The sequence below is a fragment of the Neopsephotus bourkii genome, unplaced genomic scaffold, assembly GCF_033783945.1.
Source record: "Neopsephotus bourkii isolate Nb327-2 ecotype Australia unplaced genomic scaffold, CSIRO-AGI_Nbou_v1 NB_107, whole genome shotgun sequence".
In the NCBI taxonomy this organism is placed as follows: domain Eukaryota; kingdom Metazoa; phylum Chordata; class Aves; order Psittaciformes; family Psittacidae; genus Neopsephotus; species Neopsephotus bourkii.
The window spans coordinates 11,714,233-11,737,144 of record NW_026900624.1 but is presented as its reverse complement, the minus strand read 5'-3'; the positions used below and the strand labels follow the sequence as shown (position 1 = coordinate 11,737,144).

General features: G+C 43.1%; 1 protein-coding gene across 3 annotated transcripts in view; it reads right to left on the bottom strand.

Annotated features, from left to right (window-relative positions):
- The window catches only part of PRMT8 (protein arginine methyltransferase 8), a 58,671-nt gene extending 35,978 nt beyond the window's left edge, over positions 1–22,693 (bottom strand). For 2 of the 3 annotated variants that reach the window (XM_061360704.1, XM_061360714.1), the window contains exon 1: positions 22,489–22,693. In XM_061360704.1, the coding sequence (XP_061216688.1) occupies positions 22,489–22,563 (75 nt within the window). In that variant the 5' untranslated portion in view covers positions 22,564–22,693. Of the gene's footprint in view, positions 1–22,415 lie in introns of all 3 variants that reach the window. The other variant, XM_061360724.1, reaches the window with a different exon arrangement.
- Positions 22,694–22,912: the final 219 nt, after the last annotated feature.

Below are 22,912 nucleotides of genomic sequence, written 5' to 3'. Positions count from 1 at the left end.
GAAAAAGTAGAGCTTTGCTATTTTTAGAGGCTAATTAGTAACAAAATAACTGGAGTATTCTATCTGTACAAGTTACTTTCTTAAATTAGCAGAAAATTTAATTGAAGCCCTCTTCTGCTTATCAGCTGTCTAATGCACTGATCCCTGAAAGTCACTTTGCATCTAATATCCCAGCCTTTTTCTACCCCTCTCATTGAACTCCAGATGTTTCACAACAGTTCTAAAAAGACGTTATATTCTGTAGGCTTTGCTGAGCTTTAGGATGGAGGAGGGGAAAAAAAAATCTAACTGATCACTTACTCCATGTCCTAGCCAAGCTTTTGATCTACACTTCAGTGTAGTTCCAGATGTAGTTCAGCTCTAGAGCAGGTCTCTATCTAAGAAGTATCCATGTTTATCCATTACTACTTTTTAACCTCTGCAGGATAGATATGGACAGAAAGGAGAACAAGACTGAGGAACAGCAGTTCCTCAGCTGAAGTGCCAGAGAAAATCAACACACTGATTTACACAGTGCAGTGACACCTCAGAACTACCATCAAACAGGCACCTACATTGAATAGAAGCCCCACATTTGGCACTTTCATATCTCAGTTAGGAAAAATTAGACAGTTTCCCTGCACAGAGCAAAGACACCGTGCCACTTCCTTTGGAGCTGTAGCTCACTGGATCTTAATATGCTATAGTACAGATTTTCTCTTGATCTGATGCGAATTTTACACGGAATGGTTTCAGGTTAATTAAAATATTTAAGTCTACCTTGACCCACCACTATTGCTATTCATTAATGGGCTGTCTCCATCCTGGCTTTTACTGTTACTGTTTGCCTTCCCTTTTCTGCTTTATGATTTTCATGAGGGGTTGAGTGCTTTCTCTCAGCACTTCCATTGATGCTGATTCATAAGGCAGCATATGTTATTGTATGCTGACAGCAGATGCGTGCTTGACTAAGACTGAATAGAAATCCTTGCCTGATCTGTGGACACAATGTAGATAGAATGCTTTGTCCACAAAATCCAACCTGTGATTGTTCTAACAGTTGTTAGTGCCCCTTTCCAACAAGCAACTGCTTCATGCACCACACACAGCATCAGCTGAAGCTGAACGCTTCCTGCAGGTCTTAGGCATGCAAGGTCTGCATTCTGGTACCCCACTCCTATAACTGCCACACACCCTTCCATGCTGTGCTGCGGACATCCACGATGATTCTTCTTTCTTGTGAAACGCTTTGGCTCTGCCTATGCATTCATAAGAGCAATGCATTCATGAACAGCAAGACTTGCGTGTGCAAGAGTTGTTCACCTTTTCTTTTACTTAAGCAGTAATACAGAAGTAATTCAAACGATTGCTGTAGAATCACTACAGACTGAAGAAGTGCTTTCACTTAGAACTGTGAAGCAAAATGGAAATTACTAGAGACAACATGAGCAGAAAATGCAACTGACAGCAGTCAGATCTGTGTAATTCTGTTTCTCTTAAAACGTCCTGCATGAATACTGTGTAAATAGGTTAATTAGCACAAAGACTTATGTTTGCGTGATTAAAGTGCTTCTGATCTGTGACTTCCATTTTCATGTGACTTTTCTTAACCTGAAAAGCTTAGAGAGTGAATCTCTGCTTTAGAAAGGTTATTACTGTTCACAGTTGTGAAGAAACCTTGCAAATACTGAGTGAAAGTTTACAGATGCTGAAAGGCCTGTAAAAGGAATGCATTGACGCAAATTCAGTGTCTTTTTTTAGCCAGTCTTATCACCTTTCCATATACAAGGTTGGCATCATTGTTGGCACAGGCACAACATGATGTACAGCAATGCAAAATTTTCTACTGCACCAAACCCATCTGTGTTCTGATGGTGGAATGGTCCTTCAGTTCCTCTTGCCTTCTGAGGTGCTGGTGCATGATGAAAAAAATACTTGGTGCACTAAGATAATTGTGAGTCAAAGGATAGGACAGAAAGTTTCCCTTGCTAGTTTTCTGAACATTAACATGATCTAATAAATGGGGGGGGGGGGGGGAACCCCAAACAAAACAAACAACAAAACAGAAGAGAGAAAAACAGAAGCTAAAATAGGGTTTTCTATAGCCTGCTGCTGGCCATGTCACTGAATTCATACCTGCCAAAGTTGTTGTTGATTTATTTTTTGTTGATTTATTTTTCTGTGAATCTCAGGGCCATAAGAACAGCATTTGGCTCATTCCAGTACTACTTATACCTCATTCCTAAGAAAGCAAGATTTTTCCCGGTTTGTCTAATGGTGAATGTTGAAAGTTACAACAAATCAAGATGGAGAGTGAGAGAAGATTCAAGGTGGTTCAAAGCTTTTATTGACATGGAAAAGTGATTTTTGGTTGTTTTTTTTTTCCTTTCTGTAGCCCATCAAGCTTCTTGGGAGCCTGTTTCTTTAAATACTACTCCTGTTCATGCAATGATTGGCAGCTGAGTGGGATAGAGGCGAAGCATCAGCTCACTTCTGAACTGGCTGTACCTTCAGAATTAATGGGGAAGGAGAGCTTTCTGACAGGAAGATTCTGAATATGTGAAAAAGATGGGGAAAAAAATGGGACTTTCCATAGGACTGTGAATGAGGGGAATATATTTTCAGAACTATTATACAAATGAAAAAAACACTGAGTTTGGTTTGTTAATGTTATTGATGATTGGCAACTGAGTCACCCTAGGTTCTATCCTGGATCAAGAGAAAGAAAAAGGCTTCTTTACAGTACGCCTTAGGTTCGAGATAGGCAGAGTTGCCTATCAGAGACGTTTGTTGATTAGACTGGACAAGAGGGCCACCAACTTAGACTCCTTGTTAAAGCATTTGAATATATGTGAGCAAAATCCAAATCTTAGTTCACTCATGTAAAGTAAAATAATAACAATAGCAAATACTAAATATCTGTTGATCCAGTGATAGAAAACATTAGGACCCTAACTAATGAGTTGTGTGTATTTGTTAAAATAGCACAGAAAACAAATTACTGTCATGAAGATCCCAAAAGAGTGACTCAAATAACTCTTGACTTTTCAGGAACTTAAGTGTTGCAAAGGCTTGTAAATATGGGTTTTGTTGAGACACTGAATCAGTGGAGGTAAAACTGTTCTGCGCCAAATAGAAAAACAGTGCTTATTTTTTCTCTTTTTACTGACAGCATAATAATTCAGCAGAATTCTGAAGCATGATGCAAGTCAGAGAAATGCACTGCCCTGTCACCGGCAGCACGACTGACGCAAATTGTGCATCACAAGCAATAAGGTTGCTTTCTTCACCATGAGGAACGATATAAATGATTAAAAGACAAAGGAAGAACAAAAGAAACTGACAACCTCCTTAAAAAGGTACAGATAAATAATACCAGGACTTGGGAGTATTGGTGGATGATAAGCTGATTATGAGCTGGCAGCGTCCCCTTTGCAGCCAGGAGGGCAAATAGTATCCTGGGGTGTATTAGGAATGTGGCCAGCAGGTTGAGGGAGGTGAACCCCCGTTTGCTCAATCCCAGTGAGGCCACATGTGGAGAGTACTGTGTCCAGTGCTGGGCTCCTCAGTACAAGAAAGACAAGGAGATACTGGAAAGGGTCTTGAATCCCCAGCCACTTGGGTGGGGACTTGTGATGTGGAGACCATGAGGGACGAGTGTGTGAATACTGTATGTTTGCAGCAAGCACCGAGCTGGACCAGCTGTCAAGTTGGGAACCCTGTGGGGCTCATATGGGGACCCAGGATCCAGGCAGTCATGCTGGGCAGGCAGAGGGGCTACACTGGTCATCAAGGGATCCACAAACATGTGTGTGCTGGTGAACCTGGAGAGCAGACAGTGAGTATGTGCCTGAACTTGTGACCTTCTGCCTCTGCCCACTGAAGAGGCGGTCTGAGAGTTGTCTTGTATATGAGTCATGTGTGTAGGTGCTGGCGGTGGGGAAGGTGAGGATGGACGGGAGCGGCGTGTAGCCTCGTCACTGTTTGAACCTGCAAGCAGGAAAGCATCAGCCAGGGAAGGTCATGGAGCAGATGATCCTAAGAGAGACCGTAAAGCACATGTGGGAAAACTGAAGGATAAGCCTCAGTCAGCACAGGCTCCTGAAGAACAGGTCCTGTTTGACCAACCTGATCTCCTTCTGTGACAAAGTGACCTGCCTGGCTGCTGGAGCGGGTTGAGAGAAAGGCAATGGAGCCAGTGAAAGGTCTGGAGCACAAGTGTGATAAGGAATGGCTGAGGAACTGGGGGTGTTTAGTCTGGAGAAGAGAAGGCTCAGGGGGGACCTTATCACTCTCCACAACGACCTGAAAGGAGGATGTAGTGAGGTTGTAGTGAGGTGGGGGTTGGTCCCTTTTCCCAAGGAAGAAGCGATAGGACAAGAGGAAATGGCCTCAAGCTGTGCCAGGGAAGGTTTAGACTGGATATTAGGAACAATTTCTTCACAGAGAGGGTGCTCAAGCCTTGGAATAGGCTGCCAGGAAAGTGGTAGCATCCTGGAAGTGTTCACAAACCACGCAGATGAGGCCCCTCAGTGATATGGTTTAGTGGTGGTCTTGGCAGTCTTGGGGTAATGATCGGACTCAATGATCTTCTAGGTCTTTTCCAACCTTGCTGATTCTATGATTCTATGTCCCGGCTCTGAGTCCCTGGGGCACCAGGCTGGCTCCAGTGGCCAGGCAGGAGAGGTCCTGGATGGGAGTGGCCAGAGGAGGGAGAGGCTGAGCTTCTTACATCACTTATCAGCATGCAGGCAGACAAGTACTCAGCAATTCATACCTATGGTTTTTAGAAGTACCCATTCAGCTCAGTGGCTTCCTGGCTGCTGCATACCACCCTCTCCAGCCTCCAACCCCTCCTCCTAAGGGTTCAGCTGTATGATACAAGGCCTAGCAATGATCAATTGCCCAGATGTGTAACTCTGGCTCAGAATCCTGAGAAAAAGCCTAAAGTTTAAGAGAAAGACTTGATAAAGCCTGTAGCATAACACCATAAATGATACATTAAGGTGAAACACAAATTTAAAGTTTAAGGATTCAGGAAGAAAAACAATAAAACAATAATGTGAAGAGCTGTAACATACTAAAGGAGTCTAAAGATGGCAATGGCAACACAAAGCATGAAACAACATGAACGTTCCCAGCAGCAGCAGAATCTGACCTCTCACCACCTGCTTCACAATTATCTAGCCAGCAAAGACTCCGTGTATCTTACCTTGGGATTGATAAGCATATTAGTGCTTTGCCTGATAACTTGTTAATCTTAACTGCCTTTGATGTGTTAAACAACAAATAATTGCTTTGTACTTTTGAGTTAAATACATTCTGCCTACAAGAGATTCTCTGGGCATGGTGAAAGGTGTTTGAAGAGGGTGACTCAGAAGGAATGATAACACAGTGACTAGATTTCTGAAGAGGTTTTGAAGAAAAAGTATTTTTGAGAAGCAGGCTTTTATGTATTTCCCAATGTATTCTTACTGGCAAAAAAATGCACACCAGTGATCTCTGTTAGAATAAGTAAACTGCATTTTATGCGTTTTAATTGAGTTGGTCTGACTTGCAAGTGTGCCGTCTTATTCTCCGATCCCTGAGATGTGTAGGTGCTACAGAATCTAAGAAAACAAGACCAGTTATATTTAATTGCTGAGTCAAAGGTGTGACTGCTTGGAAGGGATCTAAACTGAAACATACAAATATTTTTAAATGTTCCCTTTCCGAACTGGGAGTCTGTATTCCCAACAGCTCACCCAAGTTGATAGAATTTAAACTTGTTTTAAGCCTTTGACAGCATTGTATCTGAAAAGTGAGATCGCTATTTCAAGTTCCAATGGAAGGCTATATCTTCCTGTAATTCTCCACAACTAAACCAAATTTTGTCAGAACACCCATACAGAGGAAAACAGTGAATATAAAGGATGTTGCTAAATTAAAAGCTAGGACTTTTCTGTGAAACTGCCTTTTTAAACACAGAGTTTCTCTGTCAACAGATAAATATAATTATAGAAACCCACTTTATTTAGTGTAAGACTTTACCCAGGGTTTTATCATTTTACATATAAGGTCCTTTCCAACCCTAACTAGTCTATGATTCTACAATTTCCCAATGTATGTAAATTGATTTACATTGATTGTCCACATTGGCATAGTAGTGCCTTCTCTGACACAGTTTTAGTAATACTGACAACCTGGGTGCACAAAGAAATGAAAGTCACCACATAATATGCAGTTTGAATTTATGTAAATATAAAATATTGTATGTATGTATATAAACATATACATATGATACGCAATTTTGTAAGTAAACATATCAATGTATGTTTAAGGAACTGTATACTTTTCTGTGTGGCTGAGATGATAAATGATCACAATGTTAAAGCAGTTATTACATTAATAAATAGCATAGTCTTTCTCATTAAAAGCTAGTGTTGTGTATTCCATTTGCATTTTAGTTCTAAGATAGGGAGTAACTTTCTTGATTTGAAATAGTGTTAGAATAGAAACTGTTGTGTCAGTGGGACTGGCTATGTTGTTGGTGATACATTAGTTATCAGACTCTGGAAATACCCTGGATATTAATCGGGTATTTTAATGGTGATGATATTTCATAACAGCATTGAAGGAGCTAATTAAAATTAAAACTAAATTAAAAAAAAACCAACAACACCGTAAAGGAAAGCTTCTTATAATCTGCTTAGTAATGGACAAAGAAATACGAATCCTTCAAAATGTAATGGAAATCGTGTACTTCTGAGACTGATTAGTTCTCATGTGTAGCAAGGATGACATATATGTCCTTAAGCTCTCTGAAATTTAGCCTAATGAAGTACGCTTGCTCATATTCGGCCATTAAACATTTGCGTTTGTTTTTTCTAGTGTGAGAATTTTCATTGGAAAAGACTGAGATTAATAACGCATCAACTCCAGTCTTGGGTAGCATATTTGTTCTCAAGAGGGCTGCAAATACCACAGTTTACTTCAATGTGCTTCCAGCAGTTATTTAAGAAACTTGGATATGTACCTAAATTCCGAACACAGGAAATCCCATTAGTTCCAGTGGAATTACTTTTGCTCTGGATAAGCAAAACAAGGTGGATGAGGAATGTTTTTAAATATCCTGCCAGTATGGAACTTGATTCTACAATAAATAAACATGCTGAGTGCTACTGACACACATGAGCAAACCAGTCTGCTCAGCAATTCTTGCATTATTAATAGAACATTGTCATGGTTTAAGCCCAGCCAGTAACTCAGAACCACGCAGCTGCTCACTCACTCCCTCCCCTTTTCATCCCCCCGGCTCCGAAATGATGGGGAGGAGAATCAAAAGAATGTCATTCCCATGGGTTGAGATAAGAACAGCCCAGTAACTAAGGCATAACACAAACCACTACTGCTATCACCAATAACGATACAGGAAATAATAAGGGCAGAGAATATAAAACTAAAAAAGGGAAAAGGAAAAGGATAAACAGAAGTGATGTTCTATACAATTGTTCATCAGTCACTGGTAACCCCCCCAGTTTATATAATGGGCACGAGGTGCTGTGGTACGGAATACCACTTTGGCTACTTTGGGTCAGGTGCTCTGTCTTTGCTTCCTCCCGACTTCTTATGCCCCTCTTCACTGGCAGAGCATGAGAGGCTCAGAAAGTCCTTGGTCAGAGTAAACATTACTGAGCAACAACCAAAAACATCAGTGTTATCCGCATTGCTCCCAGGCTGAAAGCCAAAACCACAGCACTGCACCAGCTACTAGGAAGGAGCAAAATAACTGTTACAGCTGAATTCAGGAGAAACATTTACTGAAGTGTTCAAAGATCAGCATTTTTGTGTTAACTCCAATAGGTTCAGAACTACACCTGCTACACAGATACACAGTGAAATACAAAAGCAGTTGTTGATAGTCATGTTGATAAATAACAGGCTTGTATAGCTTTGTATTAACAAGAGAATAAGCTTTTGCTATTTCAGACCCATCTTTTAAACAGAGTTAAGAGAAAGATACGAGAAAGTATGCTCCTACCATTTTTATACAATAATGGAACAGAATGATGAAAACTGTGTTCTTGAGCAAAACCAATGGTATTTCATCCTTCTTAATACAATATTATGTAGCGATGTCAGCTGGGTTTGGTCCTCTATATAAATCACATATAAATAATTCTGCTGAAACTGGTGCATTTATATGAGGGCAAACCTGTCTTGAGATCAGAATGTCTTTGTATCCAGTAGGCATGGTTAGAATACTCAGTTTTGGTGGCAAAACTTGCAAACACAAATACTTTTGCTTTCCACTTTACAAAGTGATGAAGACATATTTTATAAGCACTAAGGAGCATTATTCCCTTTCTGTTGAGAAAGGAACAATCCCATCTGACAGAAAGATGGCACAAAGACTTTTTTTCTTCATTAAATAGTTGTATTGACTACATGAAAGCATGTCTTCTATTAAAAAAATAAATCCTAGAACAGTTTCACATTTTCATGAAAACCTCACAGTAATAAGTGAGAGCACCTTCTTTGCTTCAAATCTGTGTCTTAGCCTCCCACTGCGCTTCTCTGCTTAAACAAAAATTCTCTTACAAAAGCAGGACAAAAATTGAATGTCAATTACAGAGAAAGCAGAAACATAAACCCAATTTTGAATTGGCCTAGTTTTACAAGTTCTAGGCTTTCATTAAAACTGTATGTACACACAATACTATTATTGTAATTCATTAAAGCATGTTTGAAAAATCTGAGAAGCATGAGATGAAGCTTGTCACTGGAGGCTTGAATTAACCTCTTGGTACTGAATGAGAAAAGACAGGAAGCAGGACACATGCTTTAAATGGCCTTGAAGATGACAACCATCTTTTTGATCTAACAGAATATAAAGAATCAGCAGATTAGATATTAATAGAAGTGTAATGTCATTAAAACAGCAAGCTAGGAAAATTCTGTTCTCAGTAATATGTCAAGTTCAGCAATGACAATGTGATTGCAATCAAACATGAGATGATGTGAATGCCTGAACTGGAGCTGTGGTGAGTTGGAGCTGAGTTGCTGCTCAAGAGTCTGACACAGAGACTGGTGAGGAGTACCACATTTATTCCTGGCTCTACTCATCGGAGTAGTGACTGCGGTGGGTTTCAGAAAACAGTACGTGTGTCTGCAAGGGTCTGAGAATGGGTGGAAAGCTTTCACTGACAAAGTCTCTCTCTCACACAGTATGGTAAGTCAGTTATTTGCGAGATTAACCATTTGTGACGCAATGCTGGTACAAGCAAACTTCAGTGGAAAATTCAAAGGAAGCTTTAACACACGCACTTCGATAACTACTTGTGTTGTTCTGTTACGTTCACGGTTGACTCACAGGGCTAGAACTGTATATTATCTTTTCTTATTCCACAGCTGACTAATTGAGTCAAAAAACAGTCAACGTTGTTTTTATTCTGACAGAGAAACCAAGGTTTGCATGAAACCTTACCAGCTGTTGCAAACCCCCCTATTATTTCCTTATTTACAAGCTGCGAAAGGGCAAATTGATATTCTGCAAGCACACAGGACGTTTTCTTCCCTTCTTCCTTTTTTCTTGCCTGCCTGCCTTCCCTCCCACTCTCTCGGAACACTCTCTGCTACCTGTAAATTCAGCTTCTCCCAATTAAGTTTAAAACACTGCGACTTCTAAGGAGGCAACCATATTATGGTGTCTTTAGCACTATGTAACTGAGGTTAGAGCAAAAAAACCAAGTATGTATCCTGTACTTCAGACAGGGCAATGTCTAATACAGGGCACAATCATGAGGTATATGGTCCCCAAATATTGGGAGTTCAGAAGTAGTTATGGGAAGGGTTAATTACTTCCCTGTTTGCGACTGTGGAAAAGAAAATCAGCTGGTCTTTATTCCAAGCTTCAGAGCAAAGGATTGATGAATATTACAAGGATGCAACTAGAAACTGGAACAAATACTGAAATCAAAACTCTTTTCTAAGTGAGAAATAAAGCTCCACACCAGAAGTAAGTCTGGACTGGCTGGAATGTTGTGGGAAGGCCCTGGCTTGGTCAGAAATTATTCTAGGCTCTGAGACTCCGTTTGAACTTTTTGGTGTTATTTGAAGCAATGAAACATAAGCTTGTGGCCAGAAAAAGATGAAAAAGACAGAGTTACCAGGCCACATGTGATCCCAACTGTGCATTGTGGGCACTGAAGGAGCATTTCAACACTAATCGTTGGAGATCACTATGTATCACTGCTTCCTAACCAGTGTATGTTCACTTTCATTGTACTGTTACAAGAGAGGGAAATGATACTTTTAAAAAGGGAAGGAGAAACTGTGACAGAACAGTTCAGATATACCTGGATCCTTGGATACAACAAAAAGAGCACTATGAACTTAAGTGCATGGCCCAGACCAAACAGGATGTTGAGTGTGAAGCTTGCCAACTGCACTATGACTAGTTTGCTGCCAGGAAAAGCTGAGGAGGACAGTGGTATAAAAAAATCTCTTAGAATATACATACCTCCACGCCTCTGTCTTCCAAAGTTGGGTTTTTTTCTCCATTCTTTCTCAGAAAAGCTTATGGAACTGCTTTTCTGTGAATAGGTCCAAAAGGTGGTAATGACCTTTTTTAAACAGTAATTCTCTCTAGGAGGAAAAGACGCAAGTACAATGCGGTCCTCAATACATGCAAGCTTCCAAGAGCATAACTTAACTATGGGACAGGATATTTTAAGTGAGGGAGAATAGAATTCTACTCACCTTCTTTATTGTGTCTCTGTCTAAAATTTTAGCTAAAGTTTTTATTCCCACTAGAATTTCCCTGCAAGTGTTCTTTTACTGAAATATTCCTTCATTTTTAAAAGTGAAGACATTGAGATTTTATTTATCAACTCCTAACATTCACACTCACAATACGAATCAAAAGTATCTTACGTTCTTCACTTAACAAAGTTTTCAGAAATGCAAACTTGACAGTGAATGCTTCTTCAAGTGAGAATGCTCTATTTTCAGTTATGGTCTCTAAATCTCCAAAGTGCTGATGCAATAAAATGAAGAAAAATAGATTATCTATTCCTGATTTTCAGAGACAGTTTCCTTTTTATTTTTTTAAATATTCTGCAAAGCATTTGACACTGTCCTGCACAACATACTTTGGACTGTAGAAGCAGCATGGTTGGACTGGCTGGCTGGTCACTCTCAGAAAGCAGCGGTCAACAGCTTGATGTCCAAGTAGAAACCAGTGAGAGTGGCATTCCTTAGGGGTCAGTACTGGGACTGGCACTGTTCACTACCTTTGTTGACAAGACAGACAGTGAGATCGAGTGTACCCTCAGCATGTTTACTGATGACACCAAGCTGTGTGGTTCGGTTGATACACTGGAGGGAAGGAATGCCATCCAGAGGGACCCTGACACGCTTGTTAGGTGGGCTGATGCCAACCTCATGAAGTTCAACAAGGCCAAGTGCAAGGTCCTGCACCTGGGTTGGGGCAATCCCAGGCATAAATATAGGTTGGGTGGAAACTGGATTGAGAAGGACTTGGGGATGAGTAACTTGCCAAGGTAACTCCAGAGAAGACACCTTCAACACCGGAGCGAGAGGAAACACTGCCTCCAGGAGCCCCAGTCCTGAGTGGCATGAGCCAAGGAGGGAGCCTCACGTCCCCTGCAGGACGTGCCCAGGAGTCGGCAGCTCTGCTGGTGCGAGCAGGGACTCACAGGGGGCGGTACCAGGAGAGACGGCACCAGCTCTGGGTGGATAAAACACACCCCGGGGAACGTGAGCGACCAGCCGGGCAGAGTGGCAGTTTCGGGAAGGTGAGAGGGGTGGTGAGCGCTCGCCTCAGGGACAGGCCACGTCTGGGAGCTCTGCTCTGGCTGCCCCGGCGGTGGCCAGCGTAGGCACCCAGACAGAGCCGGTGAGAGGGGAGGCTGCAGTGCAGAGCTGGGAGTGTAGAGAGTGCCTGCACTGCTCTGGTGAGGGAAAGGTGCACAATGGGCTGGGCTGCACTCGGTGCTCCCTGGTGGAGGCCCTCCTGCAGCAGGTGTGTCTGAGCTGCGGGATGATGTCAATAGGCTGCAAGATGTCAGGGAAGCTGAGAGGGAGCTGGACTGCTTGCTCCCTGCCCAAACTGTGCAGGGGCCTCAAGCGTCCACCATAGCGTGTACAGAAGAGGAGGAGGGCAGTAATCCTGATGGCTGGGAGCTAGTAACAAAAAAACAAACAAACAAACAAACAAAAAAAAAAAAAAAAAAAGGAGGAAGGGGACAATTAAAAGCAAGGGGCTTCCTCCTAAATCTGCTGTCCCCACTCTGAACTGTTTCGCGGTTCTGCAGGGGCTGTCAAGGAAACACAAACCTCAGCAAATGAACAGCCGGCTGATGCACTGGTAAAGGGGATCACTACTGGTGCTGCCAGGAAAAAGCAGCGGGTCGTAGTAGTAGGGGGCTCTACTTTGAAAGGGACAGAGGCACCCATCTGTCAGCCTGACCCAGTCTCGAGGGAGGTGTGCTGCCTACCAAGGGATGTTGCTGAGACGCTGCCTGGTCTAGTAAGCCCCACTGACTTACCTGCTTCTAGTGGTCCATGTGGGTGCTAGTGATATTGACAGCAGTAACCTGGAAAGCATTAAGAAGGACTACAGAGCCCTGGGAGAGATGGTTAGGGGCTCTGGGGCTCAGATAGTTTTTTCATCAATCCTACAGATCAAAGGAGAGGCCAGGAAGATTTGGCAGGTTAATAAATGGTTAGAATGGTGGTGCTATAGTTAGTGTTGTTTAGAACATGGGACTCAATTTGGGAGGCCAGGTCTACTGGAGGCTGGTGGAGCTGATCTCAGCAGCTTTGGTAGGAGGAGGCTTGCCAGATTGGTCAAGGCAGCTTTAAGCTAGATGTGCTGGGGGAGGGGGGCATCATTCCATTCCAACACTCCCTGTCAGTTGCCAGCACTTATAATAAATGCTCAGAGCAATGCGGAACTATTTAAGCCACTCCAGTCAAGGAGCTGCCTTTATCTAGAGCTCAGCTCAGATGCCTCTATACAAATGCCCATAGTATGGGGAATAAACAAGAGGAATTAGATGTGTATACAGCTACGGAGATACAACATTGTTGGGATCACAGAAACATAGTGGCATGGCTCCTAGGACTAGAGTGTTGGAATGGAAGGTTATAGAATCTTTAGAAAAGACAGGCCAGGCAGACAGGGAGGGGGCCTTGCTATTTATGTCAGTGATAAGCTGGAGAGTATGGAACTCATACTAGATCAGGTTCAAGATCACCTTAAGAATCTGAACGTGCAGAAGTGCATGCGACCTGATGAAATCCATCCGCGGGCCCTGAAGGAGCTGGCAAATGAAGTTGCTAAGCCGCTGCCCATCATATTTGAAAAATCATGGCAGTCAGGTGAAGTTCCTGACGACTGGAAAAAGGGAAATATAACCCCATTTTCAAGAGGGGGAAAATGGATGACCCGGAGAATTACAGACCAGTCAGTCTCACCTCTGTGCCTGGCAAAATCTTGGAGCAGATTCTCCTGGAAGGCATGCTAAGGCACATGAAGATCAACAAGGTGCTTGGTGACAGCCAGCATGGCTTCACTAAGGGGAAATTCTGCCTGACCAATCTGGTGGCCTTCTATGATGGGGCAACAGAACTGATGGACAGGGGCAGAGCAGTTGATGCCATCTACCTGGACTTGTGCAAAGTGTTCGATACTGTCCCATACGACATCCTTGTCTCTAAATTGGAGAGACATCAATTTCAAGGATGGACCACTCAGTGGAAAAAAGAACTCGCTGGATGGCCGCACAAGAAGTGTTGTGGTCAATGGCTCAATGTCCAACTGGAGACCAGTAACGAGTGGTGTCCCTCAGGGATCGGTGTTGGAACCGGTCTTGTTTAACATCTTTGTCTCTGACATGGACAGTGGGATTGAGTGCGCCCTCAGCAAGTTTGCCGATGACACCAAGCTGTGTGGTTCGGTTGATACGCTGGAGGGAAGGAATGCCATCCAGAGGGACCTTGACACGCTTGTGAGGTGGGCTGATGCCAGCCTCATGAAGTTTAACCATGCCAAGTGCAAGGTCCTACACCTGGGTCGGAGCAATCCCAGGCACAGCTACAGGTTGGGCAGAGAAGAGATTCAGAGCAGCCCTGCGGAGAAGGACTTGGGGGTGTTGGTTGATGAGAAAATGAACATGAGCCAGCTTCAGTGTGCACTTGCAGCCCAGAAAGCCAACCGTATCCTGGGCTGCATCAAAAGGAGTGTGACCAGCAGGTCGAAGGAGGTGATCCTGCCCCTCTACTCTGCTCTCGTGAGACCTCACTTGGAGTACTGTGTGCAGTTCTGGTGTCCTCAACATAAAAAGGACATGGAACTGTTGGAACAAGTCCAGAGGAGGCCACGAGGATGATCAGGGGACTGGAGCACCTCCTATATGAAGACAGGCTGAGAAAGTTGGGGCTGTTCTGCCTGGAAAAGAGAAGCTGCTTGGAGACCCCATAGCAGCCTTCCAGTATCTGAAGGGGGCCTACAAGGATGCTGGAGAAGGACTCTTCCTTAGGTTCTACAGTAACAGGACAAGGGGTAATGGGTTCAAACTTAAACAGGGGAAGTTCAGGTTAGATGTAAGGAAGAAATTCTTTACTGTGAGGGTGGTGAGTCACTGGAACAGGTTGCCCAAAGAAGTGATAAATGCTCCATCCCTGGCAGTGTTCAAGTCCAGGCTGGACAGCATCTTGAGTGACATGGTCTAGTGTGAGGTGTCCCTGCCCATGGAAGGGGGGTTGGAACTAGATGATCTTAAGGTTCTTTCGAACCCTAACTATTCTATGATTCTGTGTGTTGATCAGTGAGAAGCTCTGTCAGTATGCACTTGTAGCACAGAAAGCCAACTGTATGCTGGGCTGTATCACCAGCAGTGTAACCAGCAAGTCAAGGGAGGTGATTCTCCCCATCTACTCCACTCTTGTTAGACCCCACCTGGATTTCTGCATTCTTCTCTGGACCCACAAGAAGGACTTGGACCTGCTTGAGCGAATCCAGAAGAGGGCCATGAAAACAATCAGAGGGGTGGAGCACCTTTGCTATGTAGACAGGCTGAGAAAGTCCGGCTCATTCAGCCTGGAGAAGAGAAGGCTCTGCTATTTTTATTCAGCCTGGAGAAGAGAAAACTCTTGTAAGCAGTCTTCCAGTACCTAAAGGGGACCTACAAGAAATCTGGAGAGGGACTTTTGACATGACTTTTTGACATGAGCATGTAGTGACAGGACAAGGGAAATGGCTTTAAACTGAAAGAGGGCAGATTTTGATTAGGTATTTGGAATAAATTCTTCACTGTGAAGGTGGTTAAGGCACTAGAACAGGTTGCCCAGAGAAGTTATGGATGTCCCATATCTGGAAGTGTTCAAGCCCAGGTTGAACAGGGCTTTGAGCAATCTGGTCTAGCGGAGGGTGTCCCTGCCTGTGGCGGGGCAGGGTAGAACTAGATGATCATTAAGTTCCCTTCCTATCCTAGCCATTCTATGATTTTATGAAATATGCTGAAAAGAAAAAAATTTACATACCTTTTAAAATTTTGAGTTTTGAGACAGATTTTTCACAACTGGGACCTGAAAAACATAGCTTATAAGAAATAAATAAAGCAATCATCCTTCATCTTTCTACACCTCTTAAATCTCAGATTAAAACTGAAATACTGAGAACAAAATAGTGTCCATCCTCATACAATCACTATAAAGTAAGCAAGTTGTCTCAGCACCCATGCAACAGCTTGAAGGGAATAGCATGCTAAGAGACTCCATGGAGCCAGTCAGCATCAGTTCAAGAACACAGGAAAAAGACAGGAAGGCTGTGACTAGTGAGCAATTGCTCCATTCTGGCATGGTCAAGACACCTTCAGTCCAGCCACTTAGTGGGCAATCTTCTCTTTGCTTTCTTGAGGTGAGTCTTTTTTTTTTTCTTTTTTTTCTGTTATTTAGAGGTTATTCCCAAAGAAGAAAGAAACATGGAAACAACAATTCATTTTATCCAAAACTCTAGACTGAAAATACAGCTGTCATTAAAGCTAATGAACAGGATAGCAGGCAGCACGATCCTCTGTGGAAGCAGAGGTTGCATTGACCAGTTTCATCATTCATCCCTTTAGCTATTCATCGCCTCATCTGTCAATGGACTGAACTTTGTTGCAAAATCGGGAAAATCTTATTAAAAGATTAGGCTCAATGCTTTTTTACCTTTATTTCTCTGCTCTGCCTGTACCAGTAAGGGCAGAAGCCTTCATCTTCCACAGTCAGGCTGCAATTAAAGCTCTCGAAGGCATGTGAGTCAGTTTTGCTAAGCTCACTTTCGGCATGCAGGTAGAACAAACATAGTCATCTACAGAACTTCTTACAATCTCTGAAGAATTTTGGTGCTTTTCAGACACTGAGTTTGGAAAAAGAGTCATTACAGCAACTTCTGTTCAAAGTGCTCACTAGCAGGGAACTCCTCCTTCAGCACTGCCACAATATGATCCAGACCATGATGTCACCAAGATGAACTGTACCCTTTCTAATAAATACCAGTCTTCTTGACACTAAAATGCTGTTCACTAGAACAACTTTATACTGGCAGAGGATGATCCACACCGAGACATCTTTATCTTAAAACTCTGCTTTGAGTGACTGCTGTTACTCTTTATTTAAACATGAACATTTTTTATCCTATTTGTATTATTAATGCAAACCAAAAGTTATTTCTTCAATGTGGCCAAAATATTATAGTCAATGTCTTGAATTTTTATTATTAAATTAGAGAAAGGAATGTAATGCCTTTAACTACACGAGATATTCATCTGAGCAACAAACAAAAAACAACAAAAAAGACATAATGACTATACTAAAACTAGCTTGTTACTAGCCTGAGTACCTAGTAGGAGCACTGTTCAGGATGTCATCCAAAGGGATCTTGACACGCTTGTGAGGTGGGCTGATGCTAACCTTGTGAAGTTCAACCACATCAAGTTCAAGGTCCTACACCTGGTTCAGAACAATCCCAGGCACAGCTATAGGCTGGGCAGAGAAGAGATTCAGAGCAGCCCTGCGGAGAAGGACTTGGGGGCGCTGGTCAATGAGGCGGCTTCAGTGTGCGCTTGCAGCCCAGAAAGCCAACTGTATCCTGGGCTGCATCAAAAGCAGCGTGACCAGCAGGTTGAAGGAGGTGATCCTGCCCCTCTACTCTGCTCTCGTGAGACCTCACTTGGAGTATTGTGTGCAGTTCTGGTGTCCTCAACATAAAAAGGACATGGAACTGTTGGAACAAGTCCAGAGGAGGCCACGAGGATGATCAGAGGACTGGAGCACCTCCCATATGAACACAGGCTGAGAAAGTTGAGACTGTTCAGCCTGGAAAAGAGAAGGCTGCGTGGAGACTTCATAGCAGCCTTCCAGTATCTGAAGGGGGCCTATAGGGATGCTGGGAAGGGACTCTTCATTAGGGACTGTAGTGATAGGACAAGGGGTAACGGGTTCAAACTTAAACAGGGGAAGTTCAGGTTAGGTATAAGGAAGAAATTCTTTACTGTGAGGGTGGTGAGGCACTGGAATGGGTTGCCTAAAGAAGTGGTAAATGCTCCATCCCTGGCAGTGTTCAAGTCCAGGCTGGACAGCATCTTGAGTGACATGGTCTAGTGTGAGGTGTCCCTGCCCATGGAAGGGGGTTTGGAACTAGATGATCTTAAGGTCCTTTCCAAACCTAACTATTCTATGGTTCTATTTGCAGTGAAGTAGAATACTCCCTGCTTTAACTTAGAGCTGCCTCTATTGCCCTCGGGGGTTTGACTAACCCACAGTGAAATGACAGTTTTCTCACTAACATCCTGGGTCAGCTTTCTGACTGCCTTGGCAGCAATGCAAAACAGGTAAAGCATGGACCAGTGGTCTGGTCTCTTATAGGTCACCTATACTACTTGCACACACCAGCTATCAACTTTTCCTGTTCAAAGTTATGTGACATGAGTATGCTGTGCACCAGTCAGAAAAACTGAAAGGTATGTCATAAGCTGCTTCTTCAGCGAGCTGTCTGACACCATGCTAGATCTGCTGTGACTTCTGTTAGCCTAAGAAATACACCACAGAGGAGTGATATTCTTCTCTAGGTTAAGCATCACTCTCATTAATGTTCATCCACATATGGTGTTCTAAGCAATTCAGTAACATCAAATAATCTACAGCACCTTTCACCAATAGAACACAGAATTCAACAGTATGAATGGGAACACTCAGAGGGATTAAATTTTATCTCCAAGATCATCCAGTGTAATAGCCAGGAACAAAACTTATGTCCCCTGTTAGGCACACTCTTGCTCTGCTTCTGTTCATTTGTACTTTGATAAGTTTTTAAGGAAAAACCTCTCCTCCTATTCATGAATCAGAAAAGAGAAGCTTATGATTTCAATAGTTTTATACTCCATTCTCCCCACAGTAGTGGTATGGCTGGAATTCATGCAGAGAGGGCACTGTCATCTCCCAGCTTCTGAAAAGAGCAGTTACTTTCACAGATCTGGATCTCATGATACTGCACCACTTACATACATCTGTATGGGGAACCACTTCTGTTATGCCTCTTATCCCAAATATTCAAAATATTTTTTCTTTTTTCTAGCCAAACCCCAAGCTTTGTGTAATAGGACAACAAGGAGGACTCTATTTTACTACCATTTGTAAATCACCTCATCTCCCTAGTCTTAGCAATGAAACCAGCATCTGTATGCAGAAACTGAAGTCTTCAGCATAAGAATTGCCTTTGATGAAGTGAAATTTTTCACAATGAGTGTGGTGGAACAGGTTGCCCAAAGAGGTGGTAGATGTCCTGTTCCTGGAAACATGCAAGGTCAGCTTGGATGCGACTCTGAGCAACCTGATCTAGTTGAAGATGCCCATGCTCACTGCAGACAGGTTGAACTAGATGACCTTTAAAGGTCATCTACACCCATTAAACCCAAACTATCCCATGGTTCTATGATTCTGTTCTCTTTACTTGGCATGAGTTCACAAGCTACACTCAGGCACACTTCTGAAATCTCGCTTGCAATTTGTTTCCCATCACTGATATCAGGCCTCCTATTAATAAGGCTTCCATTTAATAAATTTAATATAAAAAGACATGTAAACCAAAATCTACAGCAGGTCAGCACCATGAATTTCACAGAATCTTCATGCGTACCTTCTACAAATAACTGTTTCTCCTTCACCTTACTATCTGTGTGCCTTTAATTATTTGCAAAGAACTCAATCCTGGTTGCTATTTCTGCAAACAGTCCTTTTTTATTTAGACAAGTCTTTGCTCATGACTAGAGGTTACACAGATACAGATGTTAATTTTTAGACCTCGAGGAGAGATTTTATAGCTTTTGTTCCAATGGAACTTCTCTTCAAGTTCATGGGATGGCCAAGGGGAATAAAGAGTTTCTTGATCTTTTTTTCTCTGTGCACTCTAAACAAGGATCCAAAACCATTCTAGCAAATTTCCTATTTGAGGGACCACTATGCCCTTCAGTGAGGCTCTAAATAGAAAAGCCTTACAGTTTTATTTCACTTGACTTATTTTTACACAAATCAGTATGTACTCTCGGGCTGCTATAAATACAGACAAAAAAACCCACTGCTTCCACTTCAGCTCTGGCAGACAGACTAATATCAGGCTGTTATCAGTACAATAAAATTCCAAAACTATTCTGAGCCTGATACAACAGCACTTGTGTGCAACACTTACACTCAAGTATGTTTTGTATGAAGATATAAGTCTCTGGGGATATTGATAATGTAAATGTCTGTATAATATTCTGTATAATAATTTTGTATAATTTGGGTGAGATGGTTTAGAGCGAGGTGTCCCTGCCCATGGCAGGGGGGTTGGAACTTGATGATCTTAAGGTCCTTTCCAACCCTAACTATTCTGTGAGTCTATGATGATATAATTCTATAATATAGTACTATTGGAGCACACTTGTGTAAATAAGAGGTGTCTTCCTTGACTGGAAAGTAATGCTAGTGAGCTATTGCTTTTCTACTGTCTTGTATTCTTGTTTGAGGAAACAGTGAGTATTGTCTTACTGTAGTTTTGGTTTTCCCTGTTCTGTATTTGTTGTCATAACTTCAAGTTCCTTCAGATAATGAGCTAGCACTGTGGTCATCAGAGAGCAGTTAAAGAAATAAAAAATACAGTGTCCATGGTTCTTAATGTATCTTTTTTTTAACTCCACTATTACTGAAACAGTTTACTTGCCATATTTGACAAAAAGTTTGATTAATCTGAGTAAGAACCAGAAGGTTTTTGGAATTATTTGGAAGTGGGGCATTTATACCAATTGTTAAATGTTTTAACTCTTCATCTCTCATTATAGTTGACATTTTCTACATCATGCCTATCACCATGGCATCAAAGTACTTCAGGAATTTAGCACTGAATCATGTTTATTACTAGAACCCTACTGGTTTTAAATGACGCAAATTTATACCAATTCCTAATTGTACCCTGACACTGTGATAAGTCCAAAAGTGAGATGCTTTGTCCTGTATTCCATCATGCTTAACAAGTAAAAGAGCTTCAAAGGTCTTGGCATATTTTGCTTCGTGCGCTTCTACCTCTGCATATATGTAGACTAATTCTCTCAGTATGTAACAGATCTTAACATCACAAATATGAAAATTAATAAAATAGAAAATATCTTGGCAGGTGTTATGAACGGATGCCTCCTCCTTAAGAAAATTGCCTAATCTGCAACATTTTCTCTCTCATTTTACAAATCTGTCACTGATGGATACTTCGAGGAGAGGAAGCACAGCATTTTAATATTCTCCAAACCTCTATACAGCATTGGAATTAAACTGTCGTTGCTAAGAAAGCCTCCTCCATAAAACAACATTGCAGTGTATGCAGCATTGAACTAGCAGAAAGAGAAAGGCTGATAAACAACAAAAATGTACAGTGAATTGAAATAGAAGAGGAATATTTAAAGACCTCCTCTCCCCCACTTTCCCTGTCTAAATATAGCTTCCATTTAAAAATGGCTTTGAAAGGAACTGGCTGTGCTTGGACATTTCTCCTTGCAATACTGCCCAGGATCCTGGGATCTTTAATGCAATATGTTCTGTCAGTACTACAAAAATTTACAGATGTGCAGACAGGCTTCTTGCTATTTATAGATGCCTCTTCTGCAAGCAGTACTCTGTGAGGTTGTAAAGCAGTTATCAGGCATGTTCTTTGATTTGTGCTTATATTGCATTCATTTGAGAAAATTCTGCTCGTGAATTCTGTTATGGTGAAGGAAGCATATTCATTAAAAGTCAAACAGAAAGAGCACTATTAGTAGGAGAAATGTGGAATTCATGAGGGATCAGGACGCCTACTGGGAGGACTACCTGAAGGAAGGAGACATTTGGCAGAGACACTGAAAGAATAAAGGAGGGAATAGCGATGTGCTCACACTGAAGTCATGCTTTTGTTCTGCAGGGCAACTGGGGAGAAGGGTCAGTGACACCCATGCATGTAAGGGCAAAGCTGTTGTTGGCTAGGGTGCAGGGAGTGTCCTTGGGGTCTGTCCATAGCTGTGCTGCATATCGCTTAACCATGTGTTAAGTGTTCAGTCAGTGTGCTAGCCACAGACTATTAATAGAAACGGGGAGTTTGGCACACACTTTCGCCTGTCTCCTCACATGCTCCCAGAAAAGCTTATACTGCATCCTGCATCCCCCTGCTTTTCCAGATCCGAGACTTTGCACACTGCTCAAGTCTCTGTGAGGTCAAGACAGCACTAGACAAGTAAACTAGGGCTGCTCAACCCCGATGTTGGGAAAACCAAAGGTAACGAGGATGGGGAGGGGCTGGGGTAGAGGGAGGGAAGCGGGGCGATTTTCTTGCAGAAAACCTGAGAGCTCGCAGGCACGCAGGCAATGCAAAGCTATTCTCGGCACTGCACAGGCCAGCAGGGCTCAAGCGGGAATGCTCGCTCCTCCTGCCCTCCGCCCCTACCTCGGGCAGCTCTGCTTGGTAATACACGGGATGCTACAGATACACGGGTACTCCTCACGTTCCGCTCACAATCCTAGCGGAGGCTCCATGCGGAAAGCTCTCGGAGCTGGCCAGAGTGCTGTCGCAGGAGACCTTCTGTGACCCTTCCAGCCTGCCCAGACCCGTCACGCTTTCTGACAGCCGCAAACACCCTCCTCTCCACCCCGTGTCCCGCTCGCAGACTCGCCTCCTCTCGGCCCACCCAACTTAGGGGAACCAGCCGTAAAGCGGCGGCTTCCGGGAAGCAGCCCGGGGGACGGCAGAGTTCAGCGGGGTGCAAAGTTCTCTGCCATGGGAGAACGGGGAGGGGGATAACGGGGGACACGACACGCATACAGCAAATCACAGCAGCGACGGAGGCAGAGGCTAGCCGAAGGGACCAGGAAAGTTGTTCTACACTTACTGTTGCTCCTGCTAAGGAATCTGTGCTTGGGGCTGGGGGAGCTCAGGCGCCGGGCTCTGCCTCGCATCCTTACCTCGGTGCTGTCGGCAGCGTTCTCCGCCATTTTCCTCCTCAGGAGCAGGCATCGGGAGGAGTGTTTCATTCCCATAAGAGCTAGCCAAGGGGTTGGGGCTTCGGGGCTGGTGTTTTGATTTGTGTTTTCAGAGATCCCCAAACACTGGTGTGCGCCAAAGGAGAGGGAGGACACGCACACACACACACACAAAAAAAAAAAACCCTAAAAATAACGTAAAAAATAATAAAAAGGAAAAGAAAAAGAAGGAAAACGGCAATAAATCAGTCCTTTCCGCGTCGTCCACGGGATCGTCTGCCTCCTCTGAGCATCAGGAGCTCCTTGGGCACTTACAAGTCCTCCTTTTTCTCCCCTCTCCACCTCCAGCGAGCTCTTGGGATGGGCAGAGAGGCGGCACACACTCTTAAGGTTAAACTAAAAGGCT